General features: G+C 36.7%; 1 protein-coding gene across 5 annotated transcripts in view; it reads right to left on the bottom strand.

The window, feature by feature from the left end:
• Positions 1 to 3,147: 3,147 nt before the first annotated feature.
• The window catches only part of LOC124157376 (coiled-coil domain-containing protein 177), an 89,616-nt gene continuing 68,969 nt past the window's right edge, over positions 3,148 to 23,794 (bottom strand). For all 5 annotated transcript variants that reach the window (XM_046532047.1, XM_046532050.1, XM_046532046.1 and 2 more), the window contains 10 exons: positions 18,864 to 18,972; positions 18,418 to 18,639; positions 17,521 to 17,809; positions 16,607 to 16,843; positions 15,480 to 15,642; positions 14,220 to 14,411; positions 12,593 to 12,772; positions 9,250 to 9,431; positions 8,066 to 8,278; positions 3,148 to 5,509 (listed from right to left, as the gene is read on the bottom strand). In XM_046532047.1, coding sequence (XP_046388003.1) covers positions 5,227 to 5,509; positions 8,066 to 8,278; positions 9,250 to 9,431; positions 12,593 to 12,772; positions 14,220 to 14,411; positions 15,480 to 15,642; positions 16,607 to 16,843; positions 17,521 to 17,809; positions 18,418 to 18,639; positions 18,864 to 18,972 — 2,070 coding nt within the window. In that variant the 3' untranslated portion in view covers positions 3,148 to 5,226. The remainder of the gene's footprint in view (positions 5,510 to 8,065; positions 8,279 to 9,249; positions 9,432 to 12,592; positions 12,773 to 14,219; positions 14,412 to 15,479; positions 15,643 to 16,606; positions 16,844 to 17,520; positions 17,810 to 18,417; positions 18,640 to 18,863; positions 18,973 to 23,794) is intronic.

The following is a 23,794-nucleotide window of genomic DNA, read 5'->3' as shown; positions in this document are numbered from 1 at the left end:
GTATTTAAGTACAATATTTCAAACAATTCAGCAAATAGGAAGCATATGCAGGACGTTATGCGGCGGATTCTCAAAAAAGGGAGGTTTCCTGTTTTTAAATTGTCTGAATCGAAAGATTATTACTCCTAGAGTACGTATTTCACGCTTTTAGATTTTTAAATGACGATATCTATTTTTCGCGAAATGTGAAAAATTCAAGCGCGCGAAAATGCGACGGCTAAGCATGAATGCTGGGAAAAGCCCGTGAGACGCCATTCTAGTTCCAGCTGCCGCCGTGTGAGGCCACCTTGGTGCGAGGCTATGAGCGCCGATACGATGAAGTCTGCTAGCAGGTAAGTAGCGCTTTGTTCAAACAAGGATTATTAATACCTTATCAAACGAAGGAAACTTTCCGGCCGTAGGCAATTTTAATAGGTGATTATTAAGAGATGTTTCCTGACCTGTGTGCCTCTTGCATGCATTGGTAATCTCAGACGATGTAAACCTCCCATCTACTCGTTTAAGTCCCAGTGACGTCACGTGGAGTGACATCGCACGGGCGCCAATATGGCCTTTTTCAAATGAGGTTAAAATTGACCATTAACATTCGTCTAACCTGGGATTTCTTAAACCAAATAATTTGTATATTATGAATACATAAATGGTGGGTAACGAATCGTAATCAATGCCTTTCGTTTTCTTTGATGAATGAAATACCCTATTGAGACAATCGCATAAGTGTGTCTCCTCAACTTTGGTGAACATAAACTTTTGAATGGCATAGGATACCCCGGTATTACACGTAGTAACAGCTCGAGCTTTAAGCTCACGAAAAAGATAAATTCGTCCAATTACTTGCCTCAACCGGCAATCACAACACTTGGCTATGTCTCCAACCCAGGAGATAGAGGAGAGAAAACCGGGCGGTACGCATTTCTCCCCCAACCCCGGCTTGGATGACGGACGTTTTGCAGTGGTGCCAGTCAACAGGGGCGCCTACCGGCAGATTTACACCGATGCAGCTAACGTGAACATCGCCCTATTGCCCCTCTACTCCTTTGCAAATTCCCTCCCCTCCACCCTGACAGGATTCGGAGGTCGCCCAGGCCTCTTTTTGCTTCGGCGCTGGCGGAGGATAGATTGCTCGGCTGAGATGGGTGATTTCTGCAAAATCATACAGCTGGTACTTAGTCTTTGGTAATGTTTCCTAAGAGATCATTAGTTATCATCGTTGTTTTCGGTAATAATTCTGATTTTGACTATTTCTTATTCCAATAGATATTGATTGAAAATGACTCGTAATTTTGTGACAATTGTTTCTTTGAGTGGTGATTATTCTTGTTTGTGGAGTCTTTCCCTCTACCAGCTAGTGACAGACGATCAGAGTTCCCTGTGTCTGGGGCTTACATTCATAATCTGGAAGATTTAAAGACGTAACGCCAAAATTTCATGGTAAACTTTTTTGTCCTCAATGGAATAGGCCTAAATGGTGACCGATTTATACGTCGACGATACTGAACGAAAGGTAATAAGAAGAGAAAACTGTTAACAATTGTATGAATAATTTTAACACTTCCCTAATAACAAAAACAGCTGGTACAAGCAATTTTTCAAGACCCGATTTTATATCGGATCAGCGGTAATTTAACTTGTATCAGTGCAATTGTTACTCACCTACCATGAAATAACTAGCAAAGTATGGCGTGTCACATTTATTCAGGGGTAATAATAATAATAATAATAATAAAACAGCTTCCATCAACTCGCGAGGTCATTAGAAGTACCTTGTAATACCTGGTCTCACTATAGTTTGTAATTTCTTGCAAAATATGCATTAAGGAATTTGCTCGCTTCGCTTTCCACCCTTGAGCATAGGCATTTGAGCACATGTCAGCTGATTTTTTAAGACAAGAGGTGATTCTTGGCGGAAGTGAGGGGAACGAACGATGAACGGCCAGGTAAGCTGGTCGGCGATCACTGAGGGCCCCCAGTTCATGGGGCCCCACAATGATTGAAACTATCGTGAAGTGTATATGAAAGGTGTTTAAAATAAGGCTCTATTTTACTTGAACCAAAGCTGTTCTTGCAATAATAAAATTCAGCATTTACATCATTTGATATATTTACACCATGCTCAGAGCAAAAAGATTATATAAAAAATTAATAAAATAAAGGTATGAGAAGATGAAAGAGAGCATTGTGCTTTTTTGAGGGGTTATTCGAAAAGGTTATTTTAGTTTTTTTTTTAGATTTCAGGGCAGTTTCAAGGCATGAATTTACCAAATAGATAACAGAGTCATAACTTATTATTAAATTATACGAACTGTGAACTTCTCACTTTTCGTAGTTTTTTTTCTCACAAAATTGCAATTTTTATTCAATATTATCTAGTTTTTAAAAGCCAAAATAGTATTCCACTGCATTTCCTGGCATGCAATTTGGAAAACTTTTCCTGGGGGAGGAACCCCTGATTCTCCCAGAAAGGAGGCCCCCATCATGATCCCCAGCCGAGAGCCCCTAATTAGCCCAGACCTGCCATACAAAAACATCATCAAAAATTACTCATTTAAGCTGTAATTTTGTCCTGAGGATTTGAACTTTCACACTTGGACGCACTGAAAGACAAAGAATAGATGACACAGCTTCAAATAGTGTAATTTCAATGAAATGATATGGCCAAGCACGATGAGACTGGAAAATGTAATGTGCATTACATACTATGCAGTGGAAAGTCCATGGAACAGCTTTAGTATGAAACAGGAAGATGGGTAAGAGAGTTGAAGGTATATGCTGGGTCTACATTAGGATTCCAGCAGCACAAATTGAGGAGATTCAAGAATGCATGTTCACTAGCAACCATGAGAAGGAGGGAGTAGATGGGATTACCGAACAACTTGGAAATAATTATGGAAATACCTGGTAAGAAAAATTTAGCATTGAAGGGGGACTGGAATGCTTCAGTTAGGAGAGATAGGGATTACACTAAATTACTTTTTTGTCAAAATCTTAATACCTACGGAAGAAAAGTATGCAGTCCAAGATGAATAACTGTAAATTAACCATTCTTGCAATACATTAATTGTTGACTTTAACTAGTTACAATGATAAATAATTTGAGTTCAGCATGCAAAATATATTTTTAATCATGAATTAGTAATTAGCCTTGTATTAGTGGTCACACAAACCTTTATTGGTGTCATTCATAATACAAAGCGGTAGTTGAAACATTCTCGATGAATCACTCACAGCATTTACTCCATGCACTTACACAAATAGAAATTCCCAGCAAAGACTACACAACAATCATCTGAGCTTAAGAGTCCACACTTGCCTCATTAATCCATGTGGAGGATCACAGATGACTGTGTCTAAATTGGAATTTTTTTCATGATCTTTTAAAGGATCACCTATAGACTTTAAATATAAATAACACATCCTCATAAACTAAAGATAGCTCTATCTAAAAGTGAACACAGCATTGATAAAGGCTTCAGGGTATGCATTAACCAATACTTTGGGCCATTATGGATTTCATGAATACTGGAAGAAAAAATCATGGCCAATAGCCATGAGAGCCACACAGTCACACTTCAAACATCAGCAAAAACACTCTGATCACAGCTCTACATTTTCAACTTTACCATAAACTACCCAATAAAATCAACTATTTTGCATAAACAGGTTACTCATAGCACATTCAAACTGGTTTTAAGGTAAATACAAAGAGATATTCAGTCCTAGAAGTATAAAACCTATGATATGATAAAAATACTATTACCAAGGAACATCACTTGTATACTGTGAAAACTATTTTCACAGACTGGCATTATTAACAGATATAAGTTTTGGTGAAATTTCATGGATTTATTATTTTGATTATTGCTGCAAAAGAGGAAATGAGCTAAAAATCTTTGCAAATGTCACAATTGCAACAGGAGAATCTACATGAATTAGGAATAATAATTTTTTAAAGTAATTTGAAAATAAGTACCCACTTTTGCCTACATGAGCAAACTTTAACGTCAAATTGGTAATCCATACATTTGATATTAAATAAACAATTTAAGACAAACTGAATGAAAGGCAGAAATGCACCCCAAATTCTAACTGCTTAGAAGAAAATAATTCAATGCCGTACATGCAAAACTCTTACCTTGTTCCCCTCTAAACCTACTGCTTAGAGTTTCCATGAATTATTTAACTGAACCTAAAATATCAGATAAGTGAATTGATAAAGAGAAACTGATTTTGACTTGGACAACACAATGAAGTACCCAACTACAACAAGTCAGGAAAGTGAGCTGGTATGGTACTTCTATCCGAGAAGGTTTTTTGTAGGATGATTTGCATCTTATCCTACATCTTTATCACAGATCAACTATTAAACTTGATAACCAAGCGGGGAAGTGGAGCATGCTGGATTAATGCTTTTGATCCATACTGAAAAGCAATTAAACACCTGAATGCTATGAAAAGAGAATTTTACATCCAAAGCATCAAATTGCATTTTTATCAACTGAATCCTGTTACAGCTGTAAATTTGTCAAAAATATTCAGGTATACTCGAACCAAACAGCAAAAAAGATAAACAAAATATTTCAAAAACATAGGCAATATTAATGAAATTCAGAATAAATTCCTTTTTAAAAATTATCTCCGAGTTAAATAATGGTATCACAAAAATTAAGTTGGCATTTAATTGCGTGTTCAACCCTAGGATTGTGAAATATGCTTGCTAATTACATAAGTATTTATAACAAGTGCATTTAGGATTCTTCTCCAGAACCTCACAAACATACAACAAGATCCAATACATGTGAAGTACATTATTTGTTTCTAGGGCTAACACGCTAGAACCATAAGTATCCATTAAGGATGTTGAGAGCCTCTGGCAAAAGAACAATCAACCAAAATTTCAAAGAGTAAAATATTGGTTGGGAAACCATTACATCATGCAAAATAACATGAATACAGTATCTTACATATTAGGCATGGACTGACCAGTTATAAAGATCAAAAGAACACACAATTCTTGCAGAAACCAACTGTGCATCACCTTATCCATAAAATTTCCATCCAAAACCTTAAAGTATGCACGACTTGCCTTTAAAAAAATGAACCCTTATCACATACCACCATGCACTTGTATCTGTCTCCAAAGTGAAGGACTGGTAATAGCTATTCATATCACCACAATAAAATGAACGAAAAGTCGGAAGTGTATCACTTAATCTAGCATGACCCCCTTCACCCTAAGTGGATGTGAGAGCGGTTCATGGTAGGGCTGGCCGTTGGAGGGCGAGATGGGTCCATGCGAGCCTCGAGGGCAACTCGAGCAGCCCTGCGGTCAAATGTGTCCGGGGACAGCGCCCGACGCAGGGAATCACGGAGGAGAGCCGTGGCACGAGCTCTCTGCCGCGCTTCCCCGACGGCAGCCCCACGCTCCTCACACAGGCGTTTCATCCTCTCCTCTTTCCGTCTTATACTCTCCCTCACCCACCTGTTACGCGCCTCTTCCTCTGCATATATCCTTATGGGAAAAGGATTTCATTTACTTATTGCCCAGCAGTACATTTATAATTCACAGTGTCTGGCGATATCTGGTGGAAATGTTTTATATCCATGAGAATAATCTAAAATGGTAACCTTCCAAAAAATTGTGTGGAAGGTTACCATTTTAGTTTATTCTCATGAGTACATTTTTGATTTCAAAGAGAGAACTTAGAATTTTCAGTAAACTCGAATGAAAGCATAGAGCTTATAGATATCTGATCACGTTGAGAGTAGATGTTACACTCAGGAACAGCATGGATGCCTACTTTCCAGGAGTGGGAACTGAGAGAACTTTATTAAAGTGCCCTTGTTGAAAGTGTAATGGTGCCTTTCATAGCCAATAAGCCCATAGTTAAAATGAAATATTTTCTGCGAAAATGCCACAGGGAAAAAAAATCACTCACCTAGACTGGGATTTGAATTCAAATCACAGTCGAGGCGAATGATTTTTTTCTCTGAGGAATTTTCACAAAATTTGTGCATTGCGGGTGAGCCCCTAAAATTTTCTCGTGGCTATTCCCACTCTAACTTGGAAAATTTTGCTGAAAATTGACAGCTCTCTCTCAATTGAATTATGTAGTTTCTTTCCACTATAGCTTATTAAAAAATTACCCATGCAATTACCATAATATTCTCGATCATAAATGTCTAAATGACAATTAATATAGCTCTTCTAAAATAACTGAGCTGATACATAACAAATAAATTTTTAGATATTAAGTTCATCCACTGGAATTACCTCCATAGTGACAACTAATATTCACACAACTCAATTCCCACTAAGTATTTTCCAACCAAATATTAATTCTTGGTGATTTTAGAGCTTCAAAATATATACGAGTAATAAGAGAGAACATGGTTCAGCAGATCAATGAGATACTTATGACTGAAGAATGGAGAAATAACAGGAAGCAATGTATCATAGCAAGCTTAGTTAGCTTGCTTGCTCTGGCTTGTCTAATGTCTGTTTTAGCCTCAGTAATGCTTTGGAATTAATAAGGATGTACTGTATTACTCTCACAAAGCATAAGTTTGTAATTTTAATCATTTTGATATCCATTCCCACCCTTGCCTTCTTCATTCACAGAGCAATTGATGCAATAAATAACTGAGACGTTTCTTAGGTTTCTCCAATGAAGAAGATTTTTAATCTGAGCTGGTCTTACCACTTCTTTCTGAGCTTGAAAGCAATTGTGCATATGAATGAAATTTAACAGGAAAACTCATCAACACTTACAAGTGCAAGGAAAAATAACTTATGATTATATGTTTTGAAATGGCTACAGCTTAAAAAAATTAATGAAGTAGTCGATGGTAGGATTAAATTTAAATTTCCTAACATATCCCCAACTGTTCCCCTTTTAAACCTAGCATTAACTGTGTTGGTGAAATCAAATTATGAGATATCCGTAGAAACTGAAATAATCAGGACAGCTTTGAAATTTTTGAATTTATAGATTTTTTAAATTGATTTCACCTACGCTGTTCAATAAACCACAATTTATAAATTTCATTATATTTTCACATCATATTGCTTTCATCAATTTTTAACCTAAAATATGGGCCTAATCAATAGCACTCAAATTAACACCATGAGTGAGGATTTATGCATAGTACAGTAGAACCTCGTTAAAGCGAGTACGGGCTATAGCGACACCCCCGCTATTGCGAGAGATAACCGATGCACCGTCAATTGACCCTATAATAAGCGTGTTAAAAAATTCGTTTTTACGAGACCCTTTCGGCGTTGGCTCTCGCCATAGCGAGGGTTTCACCGCCGGAAGACTTTCATCAAGACTCCTTAACCTCTGTAATTGCTAGCGATCTGTTAGAAATGAAGTTAATGGAGTGCTCAGTCTCAAATTTATGTGGTAAACTGTCGTTCGATAAATATAATGATTGACGAAACAATGCTTTGTATGATTTTTATTCAGTGCGGCGCTTATAAATTGTTTGAATAGTTTGTCGTTATTTGAGTAAGGAAATTTAGTGATGCAAAAAAACATCGCCTTTTGCCTGGATTTATATGCTTACGTTTATGGGATAGATGTTTATCTGTCGCCGCACCACTCCTGTTCCTGTATATCTGTTCGCAACAGGTATATTGGCTATTATTTGCTCCACCTCCGGTAAAGCGACAATTCGTTATAGCGAGTCTTTATTAGTGCACCGTGGGGTGTCGTTATATCGAGGTTGCACTGTATACAGTTCAAACATGAAGAATTTTGACCATTGCTAAAAATGGCCCTTTAAATCCAGTAATGTATCATGTAGTTTTCGATTTCAATCAGTTTTTCTAATTACCATTTATATTACACATGTTAAATAAAAAGTGACTATGCTTGCTGATCAACTTAATCATTTCCTGGTAGAAGCTGAAGACCAAAATGATAGAAATGCTTTGTAGTCAACATATATGTGTAAATTCATTGTAAGACACCAAGAAAATGAAATGATTGAAATGGCTCCAGTCTAATCTATTTAGAATACATATGTGAAATCACTACCAGAAGAAAACCAGAACATGTCATACCTGCTCATTAGTATATTGTGTCTTTCTCGACGGGCATTCAGTTCTTCAACTATATGCTGCCGCTTGGCTTCCTTCCTTCTAGTCACTTCTTTCTGAGCTCTCTCTGATGCTGCATCCTGCAGTAATACAACTTGGGTTCTCCATGCCATAAGACCATCTTCAAGCTCTTTGTGCAACTGTTGACATCGCTCGGCTTTGATATTTCTCTCCAGGCTGTACGTAATAGTCATCAGATATTGTGAACACAGTCAACATAAGCAATTGTATGGGTAGCTTTATATTCTAAGGTATACTTTTTGAATTGGAGCCATTAGAAATGATATTTCCCTATGATCAATACATACTAATTGATATAAAGTAATACCTATGAAGTTTTTTCACTATTCTCCTCAGCACAAAGTCAAAATAGTAACTCATACTCTTTACTCAGAGATGCATTCTGCAGAATTCTGCAGCAACTTTTGTTTAATAGTCACCCGCTGATTGCATTTTTGTGCATAAATAATGAAAGCATTCAGAAAATGCACCAGGAATGTTCAAAATGTCCCTGCATGTACACTTGCAATACTGTAAAACTTCAGTCACTACTCCACCAAACCATCAATTATGACGTTCATCATTTTAGGGTCATAAACTTCTCGTTAAATTTAGCCCTAGAATTTCATCCCATTATTGACAATGAGTTAATTACATCCAAACCACTTCCCATTCAATGAAACCACCTCGCATTAAGTACATCATTTGGCATTCTGAACACCATAATACATATGGCATCAAAATGGTGTAGCAAGGCAACTAGTCTGCCCTAGCAAGTAAACTCCAGCAACTTGAGTTTAAAGGCAACTAACACAGTTCATCAACATCAACAAGACAGGAATATGTCTAACCTAAAGTGAACATACACTCAGATAAGCATTGAATGGAAGAATATGGCACACTTTGAAAACACAAAAAGCCTATATGTTGTAATGGATGAGAGATAAGGATCAAATTTTAGTGGCAGAGTAGCTGGTGAGGTAAGACAACACTGAAAACATTCTGATTGTAAATGCTGCATTTCCAAACAATAAAAGATAATTTAATGTTAATTAATTTGATATGATGATCAAAATGAAAAGAAAACACATTGATGAAACATTGAATGAAAAATTACTTATTATAATTTAGAGTAAGTTGATTCTCACCTCTGCTCTTTTATCATCTGTTCTTTTTCCAGACTGATGCGTCGATATGCAGTCTCAGCCCTCTCCTCACGAATTTTCGTCTCCAACCGTATCCTCTCCAGCTCTTCCTCCTCTTCCTCACGGAGTCGCCTCCACCTCTCCAAATGCCTTAACTCCTCTGCTCGGTTGGCACTGGCCACTCTCTTTGTAGAAAAAAAAGAACAATTGTCAATAAAAAAAGGACTTCCTTAAAAATGAAATTACAAACTAATATTTAGGCCAAAAATAGTACATCAGGGATTGTGGCCAGATCATCAGATGATGTCAGGCTAAGTATGGATAGAGAAATATACTAAAGTTCAGAAAGATATGTTAGGTGTGTGTGTGTGTGTGTGTGACCAGAAAAACACAGCCAATGGACTTGGACGAAATGCCAACTGATATGAGGGCTTCTACCATACCTTCTAACTTCCATTACAACAGTGTAAACGCCGTAACAACTGCTCCAGTGTGCAACCACACTCTGTGATCACGGATACACGTCCCGCAGCAGTTGCAACCAGGGCAACTTGTGCGAGAGGCGACTTCGTGGCATGATGCCTGACAGTGTAGTTTCCGACATTGAGCTGTGGTTTTGAAGCATTTGTGCAAACCACTTTTCTGTATCCGTGATCACAAAGCCACGGATGTGAGGTTTTCGAAACCAGGCCTAACATGGAGCATTACTAGTAAGAGTACAACCATGTTATCGCCGCTAAAAAGATCGCGAACTGGCAAAGAAATCCCTCAATGAGTCCAGAAAGCACTCTTAAATAACAGAATAACTGCATAGGTAATAATATATTGTTTGCTTTACGTAAATTATGAACATTACAAGACATTAAAGTGAAAGTTTGGGTTATCCATGATTTCCAATTATTCGTGTCGTCTATCCCCATCATTAGCCCGGCTAATCGGGAGTGTGCTGTATTTCAACAAAGGACTGACAGGAGGGGTTAATATATTACTTTGTGAAATTATAAAAACTGAGACCCTGATCCCAGTCCACAACTTTCAAGAGATAAGAGAAAGTCAAAGGATAAGTGCCCCTTGACTAGCAGTCTCCAAAGAGGGTGCATGGCTGGCAATTGTCATAAGTAGAGATGAGCGAATAGTATCCGCGAATACTCGAATACTAGAAAATATTCGATATTCGAGGTCTCGAATATTTATGCTAAAGGTACGCTCTCGAATACTTCGAATACTTTGAATTTCGTGCCGTACACTGTCGCACACTGTTGTTGGTAGTTGACTCGGAAAATTGTAAAGAACTCTAGTCCTTTAGTGCATGCAGCACCGTTATAGGCAAGTTGACGAACTACATCAAATACGCGGATTAGAGCGGTGAAAAGAGTTCGACATGGGGAACCGAAAATGATTGGGAGAAAAAAATCAGAAAATCCCCGGTTTCCCCCACCAGGAGAACCTCAGTGCCGTGGGATAGCAACATTAGGGCATTTCCTAAGATCTGCTATCCCCCTCCATTCAGCACTGGTCTCACCCACTCTGACCCTTTCCCCTTCTCCGAAATCAAACAAAATGTCCCAGTTTGCGCAGGGGTCATAATACGAAGACCTAAGCTTCGAAAAAAATACCAAGTTACACGAGAACAATAAAAACGTGTTTCACTCTCTCCCTCTTTTCTCACCCACTGGTCTTTTTCTGGCTACCTGCTTCCAAGTTCCCCATTTCTGGAGGTCAACTGCTGCATGAGTACCGTGGGATAGTTACATTAGTGCATTTCCCAAGATCCGTTATCCCCCTTTATTCAGCACTAGCCCACCCTCTGAGGCTTTCCTCTTCTCCAAAATAAAAAAAGTCCCAGCTCGCACAGGTATCATATTACGAAGACCTTAGCTTCGAAAAAAATATCTAGTTACACGAGAACAATAGAAATGTGTTCCGCGCCCCCCTTTTCTCACCCACTGGCCTTTTTCAGCCTACCTGCCTCAAAGTTCCAAGTTTCTGGAGGTCAACTGCTGCATGAATCACCTATTAGCCCAAAAGGTGTCTAACAATGACTTTCAGCAATTGATATTACACCTTTATTGGATTGAAATATTAGTAATGTGCACGTAATTTAAAAAATAATAAGACCAAACACGACGCATTTCTGACTTTATTTAAGCATTTTACGCGAGGAAATAAATGTCAAAATACGACGGAGACTTAGCATTCTGGCGAGACTCGATATGAGCAGCAGAGCTTCTCCGAAGTTGATGCGGTATTTCTTTCTGAAAAATATATCAAGTTACAATTCATGAGTTGTGCTATAAATCTCTATTGTTACAGTCACAGACGAAGGGATATTTTCTCAGGGTATTTGGTTTCTCCCTGATAGCAATTCGAATTCATCTTCTTATCTCGTGAAAACTTCCAATGATGGAATGAAAGTTATTGAAGAAAATCCGGTGGAGAAGTGCGTGTATTTTGCAAAACGCCACAGATTGTTCGCTAGCACTTGACAGCAGGAGTGGGGGTAAAGCAAGCTACTTGTTGAAAATAAGAAGTTGGATGAAGCCAAGTATCAGATGGACGTGCCGCTGAAATGGCGTTTGGTAGATAAGAATGTATACATCAGACAGAAATCAATCGTAGAAGTGTAAATGCTGCGACGGCATGCAATCATTTTTCGCGAGGTGGTGTGTCCCCTTAGAATATTTGAAAGAGATGTTTGTTGAATCAACTATATGTCCAATTGTTTCCATAAAATTAAAATATTCCATTAAACAGCTAAATTCCTGTTCGAATCCTTCAGAGAAAATCAAAATTACTCCCCAAAATCTTGTGTTACCTGCTGCATAGGCAACCGAGTCAAACATTCCCACATTCATCGTTTAGTATTCGAATATTCGAGCAATGATTTAATATTCGAATTCAATATTCAAGTTCGAGAAATCTGCTATTCGACCCATCTCTAGTCGTAAGAGAACAAATTTCAGGGGGGCTGAAACCCCCACAACCTTCCCCTAGGCTACATGCCTGGTTTCTCAAAATTCTGTCTGTCCAAAAATCCATTGTGCTGGCTGGGATATTCCAGATGTAAAAGAAAGGGTTACCTACTACCACTGATACAGGGCTACTATCCCAGAAGCATGGGCTGAATTAAGGCCCTTAGTATGGGTAAGCAAATCTCTAGTTAATTCTTCTATTACATCTTCAAAAAGAATTGTAAGCTCAAATGATTAAATTTATAATCATCTCATATAGCACCTAAGAAAAAAATCATGGTACAATTGACATCTTCAATTTTTTACTATGGTTCAATAACTATTTATTAATTTATTTTGTTTGATGGTAAAAAAATAGAATGGTTAGAACTTACCCTTCGAACTCCTTCAGTACGGCTGGTCTTGGTGCTCTCTGCTCTCTTCAATTTTTCCTGCAGTTCTTCTTCAATATGTTGCTGCCATAACATCTCTTCTTCAGCCATTTGACTCCTTGCTGCTTGGGCAATAGCTGCCTTATGAGCCTCTGCAAGACTCTTGTCCTCTAGTTCCATTTTCTGGAACATAAAGATTACAATGATTTATGTACATTATTTGGTCTTATAACTATTGTTTAATGTAAAGTGTAAATGCCATTATTTCAGCAAAATTTTTTAAATAAAAAAATTCAACATCATGATGGTTGTGATTTAAGGGTGTACAATACAGTTTTGACGAAGATTAAATGGGAGCCTTCTGCTCAAATTTGAGAATCACTAAAATCACATGTGAACACATCACATGCATATATTTCACGTACAGTTACATCAACATCAACTAATTTAATCCTAGTATGCACACATTTAAGCATGATAGATAATAATTACCATTGCTCTGAAGAGTAACATAAAAATTTGGGTTTAAAGATGATATAATTAATATTGCACTAAAACACATGAGATATATATTACAATGAAAACTTTAGTCAAACTTATAAATGCAACCAGGAAGAATTCATGGAATTGATTTGATAAAAGAAACAGCTAGATATAATGTTGGACATACGAGAGGAATTAGAATTAAAATTTTTCTTTCAATTGATGTCATGACAGGCAACAAAAAATGAATGGAATGTACTTGGTTTCTATGGATATAGTACTCTCTCTACAGAGATAATACATCTTATGCTAATGCCAAATCCACCCTGGCATAATATTTCACAGGGACTGTATCAGTGGAATTCAAGTATATTTTATGGATATGAACTTATATAACACTTGCGTTAGCTGAGGAAGAGATTATGATGCAGATGAATTAACTTCCAGAGTACATATTACAACGCAATAGGGTAGTTTCCTTCATCAAAGAAAACGAAAGGCATTGATTGCGATTCGTTACCCACCATTAGTGTATTCATAATACACAAATTATTTGGTTTTTGAAATACTGGTTTTGACGAATGGCAAGGGTCAAATTTTATCCTCATTTGAAAAAGGCCAGATTGGCGCCCATGCGATTCCACTCCACGTGACGTCACAGGGACCTAGTTTCTACACGAGAGGATAGGAGTTATACATCGTCTGAGATTACCAATGCATGCATGGGGCACAGAGCTCAGGGAAACATGTCTTAATAATCACCTATTAAAACTGGCTTAGGTCGGAAAGTTTTCTTCGTTTGATAAGGTATTAATAATCCTTATTTAAGCCAAGCGCTACCAGCCAGCAGGGTACTCAGCTACCCGATAGCATCCTGCATCCTATCAGTGCTCAGAGCCTCGATCTAGGTCACCTCACAAGACGGGAGGGGGAACCAGAAATGCATCGCACGGACTTTTTCCCATCATTCCTACTTACGCGTCGCGTTTTCGCGCACTTGAAAATTTTCACTTTTCATTTAATCGCGAAAAATAGATATCGTCATTTAAAAATCTAAAAGCGTGAAATACATACTCCAGGAGTAATAATCTTTCGATTTAGGCAATAAAAAAATAATAGGAAACCACCCTATTATGTCACATCTCACCCTTCTCTGCTCCATCTCCGCTTTGGCCTTGATGCACCTTTGCTCTCGCTGCTCTATCGATTCTTGGAGTTGTTGTTGGCTGGCCATTAAGCTCTTCCGAACTTCTTCCCATCGCTTTGTATTTTCTTCAGATTCTCTCTTCCTTTTCTCACCTACCCATTCTTTCCAACGCTTCTCTTCCTCAGCCAGCTCCTGTTTGAAAGTAAAAAAAAATTAAGGAACATCTAAATACATAATGGTAGTTTGAAGGAAGCAAATTGATTTATAAAAATTGGAATTTATATACAGGAATGATTGTATCATCGATACTGTGGATATGATTTGAGATGAAATAGGTATGAAAATTATGGTGGACTACTATTGCATTTGCCATTTTTAAGTTTCTCATTTCTCTCTCAGTTCACCTCTGAGGGATGGAATAAAGGTAATGGAGTTACAGGTGATTGGTTGGGAGAGGTGAGAAGGGGCTTACAGTAGAGAGTGTTGCATGGAGAGAGTTGTAAATAGTTGCCAGCCAAGTTTTCTGTACACAAGTGTCCATAAAAGGATCTGGTGAAACCTCAACTGTGGCAGAAATGACATATTCATTGAGCCCTAAAGTCATGTAAAAAAATACATGGAGTCAAGTGTCTGGACTCTTTGACCTACCATTTTGAAAAAAATTTAAATCCAGTTGATAATAATCTAATTTCATCCTCCTTCCAAGTGCCCATGTTTCCACGCCATAAAGTGCTACTCTCCGGATCAGACTCTTCACTAACCTTTTCTTTAAACTCTTATATAACAATCCTCTCATAACCTCCTTGTTGATGAACACCTCGAGATGTGGTGTGGAGAAGAATGGAGAAAGTAAAGTGGAAGGGGAGGAGGAGGAATGATGAAGTGCTGGACATGGTGGGTGAGGAGAGGCAGCTTTTAGATGAGATATGGATGAGACAGAAGGTATGGATGGAGCAAGTACTTAGTGTGGAGAGAATGTTGAAAAGTTTATGACGGTGTAATGTGGGGTAAATGAGGGAGAGGAAGGAAGAGAATAGGAGTTTTAGATAGAATGAAAAGGAGTTGGCCGTATTATGAATTGAAGATGGAAGTCCATGAAAGGAGAGGAGACTGCCAGAGTATTTCTTAAAAATTCCATTAAAACCTACTTGATTCGGTAAAATACTTTACTAATAATAACAATAATGTAATTCAACAAGGGGGAACACAGATTAACATATTTTTCAAACAAATCATAATTTCTATTCACTTATATTTTACCTGTTTTCTCTTCTCCACTTCTGCTTCCCACATGAGATGGTGCCTGTGAGCCATCTCTTCTCGTTCACGCTGATCTTCTCTTCGCAAGGCCATAAACTGAAGAATTCGGCGGTCTCGTTCAGGCACCCAAGGCCAAATATCTTCAAGGCTTGCATGACACCCCCTGCCATAAATACGGCCTATGTTATACACACTTTCAGCATTTATTTCAAATGCTGAGCACATCTTCACCTAGGACCAATGAAAGCTTTAATTCAAAACAAACTGCTGTTAATTACAATATGTGGTCAACATAAACTTTCTTTTAATTCGGAACTCAGAATGTTGAAATTTAAATAAAAACCAAGCCAAAGAAACTATATAGGCAAAACAAACTTTGGATTAAAACGATGCTCTGCTAACTGAAGAAATATTCCTACATGCTAAACAAATATTTAAGTCAAACAATCACATTATGTAAGAAAATATTATTAACGTACATTGTAGCAGTGTAATCAAAAATTTTAAAGTTACAGATTTAAATTTACCCGATGGATTGTAAAAAAATACTTAAGCGATTTCAATACTGTCTGTACTATATTCTCGTGGACCAGAGATGGAAATCCGAATACCTCTGACTCGGACAAGAGGGCTAGATATGACCCTAATCAATGTTGGACGCAGGATTCCTTTTCTTCACAGTGATACAAACTTCATTGCTCACCTATCTAAATGCCAATTTGGCTGGTGAAGAGCAAACCAAAGACAACAACTGCGAAACTTGCAGCAACAGAAATGACACACTTCCTTCAGTTACTTTATAGAAACATTTTAGTGCAATGAAGTGGTATTTTAATACCATTGATTGTATTAAACAAACAAACTTAGATTGCACAGGGAAACTTAGTAGCTTTGTAGATGTTTTTTCACTTTGGGGACCTATTTCCCAGAGATCAACCTCTAAAAATAGCTAAGAAATGCTCCATAGTAGCAGATACAGGGCTACATATTTTGACAGCCAAAAAGTTTGAAGAACGAAATTTTCATCATTACAATATTTATTTTAAGAATGAGGTTCATAAATAAAAACATGATGAAATTTGGTCACTGGTGATGCTAACAGCAAATTTCATGATTCCAAGGCTTACCTGAAGGAAACCTGCTTACGCCTTGTTAGGCTTCCTGTGCTACCAGTGCTGTAGTTGCTTAAATCCTGATGAGAGCAGATCCTTCTATCTCGGGCACTATTCCTGGACAATCTCAATTGGGAAGAAGGTGAAGTGGCTGTTACATTGATAGTACTGCTTTCAGTAATACTTGGCTCAATGGGAGTAGCTGGCAAATCAAGTCTTGACCTTGCTGAACTCCGGCCACTGCGTGATCCACTGAAAGACAAATACAGAGTTTATTAGGGTAATATGTAAATACAATAGGGTAAGGCAATGAAATGCTGCGGCATATTTCTTAATTTTTCTGGGATGTATGATTTTATCCTCTTAACAATGTGCTATGGGAAGTAAATTCAACTTTTTTTTAATGCACAATATCATTTGTAGAGGTAAAATTATAAGCAACAGCCCACAGCCAGATTTTCCTGTGGGCTAACTAGGTCTCAGCCTAGGGCCTCAAGATCAAGAGGGGCCTACATTAAAATTGTTAGCAAAATTAAAATTAAACTATGCCAAAACCAGTGAGCACAATTATTTATTTTATATAAAGGTTAGTACCAATCACAACATCACAGTACCTAATGATGTACATATTTTATTGTCTCTCATGTAATTTACAACCTTCAAAATGGGTGGTGAAATGGCTTCATAAGAGGAATAGCCAAGGGCCTCTTTTCATCTAAATCTGGCACTTTATATCCCTCCCATACCAAAATTCACACAGTTTTTACATCAGATGAATAAAATATTTTAGTGGTTAGGACTCATTTGAGTACGGACCACAAGAATTAAAGAAAAATTAAAAACTTACACCACACCCTAATTTATGCATTTACTAAGGCTATGTACATGCGTATAGTATGTGATCAGAAAGATGCATTATGTTAACAAACCTAGCGCTAGAATCACAGCCTTTTTTCCCACTACTCTGAGGTCTAGTGGGGGTGACTTTTTTAGCTGGAGGTGGTGTCCTCAAACAAGAACTGCTTCCTTTCTGGCTTCCGGATGAGCCCCTCCTCTTTTTCCTTCTGCTGCTCAAAGTCGACGACCCAGCGCTGTAACCCCTCTGGAACGTTTGGCCATTGTCATGAGAGGCTGACGCTGCCCTCGATGTCGACACAGAATACCCCTCTCTGCCCTCCTGACTTTTGATCTTTGTGCATTCCTCTTCAGATTCTGCTTCTACAGAAAGAAAATCACTGCTGTTACTTTGCTCAATTTAAAAAAAATCTGAAGGTTGCATAATATTTACAGGAATGTCAGAGAGGATACCATGGCATCAAGTGGGACAACATAATGAAAGAAAACAAGAGTTCTTTGTGCTCTCCTTGTCTTTCAATAAGGAAAATCGATCATTTAGATTATAAAAATTCCACCCCCAAGCAGAGATGGGGAGAAGGGGACCATATGAAACATTGAAATCAAATCTGATACATATTTTTAATTTTTGCTTGATCTGCGATGCAGCAGTCGTTGTCCTACACCGCAGGTAAAGCCCAAAATCTATATTTTAAACAGAAAAATTGGCGGTTGTCTTAAATTTTGAAATAAACGGTACCAACAAAGTTAAATGCGATGGTGGTTGGCGTAACATGGTGAAACTCCTTCATGATGCACAAAGGTTAAGAAAACACTTAGCTGTTTCACAAAATAGTTTAGTTTATTTTGTGAAACAGCTAAGTGTTTTCTTAACCTTTGTGCACCAACAAAGTTTTTTGTATAGAAGGAAAGCTTTGGGATAGTCGAACTGCAATGCTATTTAAAAAAGTGTGAGAAAGAGGAGTCCTTACTTTTTAATGTGCGAGCCTTGTTTTCCTTATCTAGCTTTTCCTTGCGCGAGGTATACTCTTTGCTATTTTCGGATATTTCTAAAGATGAGGACGGAGAACGTGAAAGTGGCAGCAGGTCTCCAAAATGTGAAGCAAAGCTGTTCTCTCTGAGAGGTATTTTGCTGTATGAGCCTCTGGACTTTATTATGTCCTCTCTCGCCAGCCGACACCTTTCTAGATTGGCTGAAAAAAAACATAGTAATATTTATCACATGCATTAAAGTACTGTTGGCACAACAGACAGCTTCCTTAGCTTATACTGAAAACTTATAAAAAATGAGGTGTGACTTTCATTGGGTGAATGAATCATGAAAAGTCAAACATCCCACTGAATTTTTAGAGCCAAATGTTCCTCCATTACAGTATCAATGACATAAAATAACTATTCCGTAATGGATGTTTCTTACCTAGTCTAGACCTTTCTCGCTCCACAAATATCTTAAAAAGCTGTTCCGGGGTGACTCCTATCAACTCGCGCTCAAGTTGGGCAATAGTTGTGGGAAGCAAGTCAACAGGCTGATGAGTAAACATGGAGGATGAACATGTTGGAAATGTTGCAGAGAGAGAATAACAAAATTAGAAGGGGAGTGAATATTGTATGATAAGGGTAACATGTAATCAATCAATCATTAATTCTCCAACAAAAATACATCAATAAAAAATTAGCATGTGCTCCATGGTGAATTGAGTTTGAAATATAATTTATGGGCCAATGTGCATATCTGTGAAATCTACAGAAATTGTCTTATAGCAAGTACAATGTACTCCAATAAAAGAGCCGAATGCACAAGTAAGGAGCAATAACTACTGCTAAAGCATGATGTTATTAGAAAACAATTTTCACTGTGATCAAACCATTGCAGAATGAATAGGCATATCAATAAGGGATAGGGATGTTCACTTAGTGATTTTCTCTTTTTCCATTCAATTTTAAGCATGTAATCCAAAAAAATGGGTATTATGAAGGCTCTCTTCCTCAGAGTAAATCAAAGACAAAGTTTTTTTTACAAATTAATTGGCTCATTTTCATAACAACTTTGCTCTGAGAGCAAATTTGTACAAGCCTTTGTATATTGAGAAGGTGGTCAACAATTAAAATGAATAAAGTAAATAAAATGTTCCATATATAAGAAGCCCAGCTCATTTAAGTTCAAAGAAACAGAGTGAATAAAAATTGTTAACTTAAAACCAGTTGAAGGAATTTCATGACATTATACATGATCCATTTTAATGCCCTCATCAGGTTTTGTTAACGCAGGATTAAACTTAGGTATTTTCATAAAGCAATTCAAACGTTGTTTAAGCATTAAGCTTTCAGACACAAAGTATTATGCTCATGCTTTTTAACACCCAGCATTAATATAAATTCATGAATAGTTCATGGCATTTATAAATATGTAATTGGATTTTGCTAAAATACTAATCAATTTATGCAGCGGATGTGAGCAATTTCTGTGTATCATGGCATACATAGCTAGCTTTGTGGTGCCACTTAAGGATTTTCTGAAAAATCCAGGGATGATAATTTACTCTGATGTTCATACATAATATAGCGGAATATAAAAAAAAATACCTGATATCAATAGTCACAAGGACTAATATCAATATTCACAATTAATGCATTTTGGTACTTTGATGCATCACTCTAAATATTTTTGGGCACAAATGATACTACTGAAATAGGCGAGAATGTGAAAGATCAATTGTAGATAATACATTAAGTCACTTCATGTATTATAATCTACAAAACTCACTTTAGGAAGAAACAATCTCAATTAGAATTAATTAAATGGGGTAACATTCCCAAGGATAGTCTATCATTCATTTACAGCAATGGAATCACCATACCAAAAGTAATACTTATGGGTAAGTTACTCCAAACCTTTCATCCTAGTACCTACTTACTCAAATATGATATTTTAAAAACACTTTTTCTAACAAGATATTTCAGTTCTTTAGTAAGTACTATCGCCACAGTAAGATGTAATGCACCCACAATTTAACTCATATGGACTCAACCTAGCAGGAAACTATATATGTATTATAATCTCTAATATTTTTTTGTAATTTTATATAATATCACGTATGTAGTTTAAAATATATGCAGTAATGAATACAACTTTGGCTACCATGGCGAACAGTAATGAATAATTGCAGCCACCTCCATTCCCCCAAGTGCTGAGACGTAACAAGCTCATTACAAAACTAGATCATAGGCATGCTGGACAGTGAACCTTTGCTGAGCAACCAAATGCTTGCCAAGACAGTGCCCAGTTATGTACTAACATAATCCAAAAAGAGTGTGATGCTTAAAAAGCTGTTGCCTCTCTCTTCCCGATAATTGTTTGCTGATCCTTTTTTACAAACTACATAATTCCTCTTCACCCTTGCATAAATACTTTCCAAAATGGCCTCGCCTAGGCATAGCTGACACAATGAACAACGGATATTAGGATGAGGGGTGCTGCCACCCTCTGCTCTTAGTATACATATAAAGTCTGTCAGTGATTGATTACTATGTATTTCATTAATTGAAAAATATTACCACAATAAAAATTATTACTCTTGAATCATAGTTTTTTAGAGTGACCAAACATTTTGGTAACATCAATGGACAATTAGTTGCGCAGGTAATGATAAATGTGAGAAGGGTTCAGATGACTTCTAAAGGCGACATACAAAAGAGTATTTTAAATTTGAAGGGCTTGCCTAGATCATTTTTCTATCAATATGAAGTGAAGCATATCAATAAGCTTCACAAGACCATGGTTTAATCTTAAATCCACTATCAAACTAACTCCACATCCATTCTGAGGCATATAAAATCATAATTTTTATCATCTTGGGGCCTCAACTACAGGGATAACAAAGTCTCAAACTTGGGCATTGGATAAAATAACTACATATGTAGTCACTATGATACTACATATGTACTTCAATTAAAATTGTACACTATTAATAATATTTGTTCAACCACATTGCATTTGTACTAGGCTGCTGACATTGAGACTAGTTCACATTGCACTACCAGTGCTGCGTCCACTAATTGCTGCACTAGAACCATGTGGTATCGATCAAAATAAAGATAATGAACACCCCAAAATTCATTTAGTGCTGAGGCACACAGCCAGTGTTTAAATTCTGATTTATGCTTATTCCTTGTGAGCTTCATTTTCATTCATTATGACTAATCACCTCATAGAAAGCAATAAAATTGATACCATTGTGCTACCACATCCCAAATAACTACGTCCTGAAAAGCCACCATTAAATACTTATACAGATGCATAGATCAACAATCTGCTTATTATTTCTTCATTCTCATGATTTTCATTCCAGCCCAGCATATATAGAAATTATTCGCAAAACTGAAATATTCATGAAAGAGCAAAGACTACTTCTCTAATTAAAATTTTTTGCAAGCCTGAGAGCAGACTATATATATTTCATGATATAAATTTTGAATAAATAAATACAATGGTTGGTAAACAGAATGATTTAAACATTCCCCAACATAAATTTCTGGGTAACAATGTATGCATGTACATATATACATATGTATTCTTAAGCAACTAAATATAAATTGGCCTAAATTCCAGGATACTTCGCTTGTCAAGGGAAATCAAACATACAAAAAATAATAAATATTGATTCCTCACTGAAAAAAAACACTAATAGCCAATTTTGTCAGATTTTTCATAAACGATACAGAAAACTTTCATCATATGGATATTGAATTCAATTGAACATGCCAATTTTCAATGAAATATCATTATATTCAATTAAATATCCAAAAATTCAAATGACTTTCCAAATATCCATTTGAAAATATGGAAATACAATTGAATATTAGGAAATTCAATTGAATTCCATAGAAGATTCAGTTGAATTTCTAAATATTCAGTTGAATTTCTAAATATTCAGTTGAATTTCTAAATATTCAAATGAATTCTCAAATATTCAATTGAATTCTCAAATATTCTATTGAATTCTCAAATATTCTATTAGTAATCTCAAAACTACCATTATCCCATTATTCATATGTTTGCCTGCACATGGTTGACTGAATTGAGGTCGATTGTGGTAAAGGTTTTGCTTGTGGAGAAAAAATTTATCAATATCGCTATAATTTAACCTGTGCTCAATCCCCACAGTGTTGAGTTAGGTCATTCGTGTGTCTCTTCAGTGATATAATGAAAGTCTTGTGGTGCTTTAGCGTGTTCAATTAGTAATTTATCGTTTGCCTTGAGTTTTTTGAGCGATTATACAAATATTTGTATTTAACATGTAAGCATATTTATGTAACTTAATTATGCATACATGCATTACATCGCCGACAAGAAACTACAAGCATTGTCAGAATAGTGTGTATCACGCAGGTTATGTAGCATGCTAACTGTAAGTTGAAAGCCCCACCACAACGCTGGAATAAAGCTGATAAAATTTGACCACAGGCAAGAGTTAGCAATGCATATTATGTGAATATTTTAGCTTTCCTAAAATCAGCAAATTTTTATTATTGTCATTGTAGGCTATAACAAAATGGAGAAAAAAACAATGCAAAGAGGAAATAGCATACATTGAGTATATCAATAACAGTGACTGAAATACTCATTCTTTCATGAGACATTAATTTTGTCTTCTGAAGTCAGACCATTTCAAATACTGCTGGTGCTGACCTTAAGAAATATCTGTATATAATCTGATATTTGGGCTGAACTAAGACACATTATGGAAAAAGTTAAAAAAGAATTTTTTAAAAAGCCTGAGAGCAGAAGTCACAACTTCAAGACATTAAATAATAAGTTAATTTTTTCATGCAAAACACATTATAAAAATAGCCTTAAATGCTTCAGCATTAAAGGAAATAAATTTGAATGCATGTACACTCATTATTTAAAACAGTTTAAACATATTCAGGTACTATATTTGCTTATCTCCCAGGATAAATTTAATATTTTTAATAAGTTAAATTGTGACCAGTGGCCGCAGCAAGGGGGGGGGGGGAGGGGGGTTTGGGGGATAACCCCCCCCCCACCAGAGCTCAGAGAAATTTTTAAGCTTAATCCATTTTACTTGATGGATTAGTATTACTTACAGAATAGTGTAAGGATTAATCAAATATCTCTCATAAAGCGGTAAAACTAGTCATTTTGAACCATTAAAATTTTCTGGAGGAGGTAGCCCTGCAACACCCACTTACCCTGGTGGGTATGCAATACCCCCATACCCCAGAGTATTAGTTGCGCCTAAACCCCCCCAGCCTTAATTCTTAGTTGCACCCCTGATTGTGACAATTATGTGAATAAAATGATGCTCTGTAAGCAATGGTAGTGCA

The sequence above is a fragment of the Ischnura elegans genome, chromosome 4 (genome assembly GCF_921293095.1).
Source record: "Ischnura elegans chromosome 4, ioIscEleg1.1, whole genome shotgun sequence".
In the NCBI taxonomy this organism is placed as follows: Eukaryota; Metazoa; Arthropoda; class Insecta; order Odonata; family Coenagrionidae; genus Ischnura; species Ischnura elegans.
Note: the sequence above shows the minus strand (reverse complement) of the source record. Positions and strands in the feature narration are given on the sequence as shown.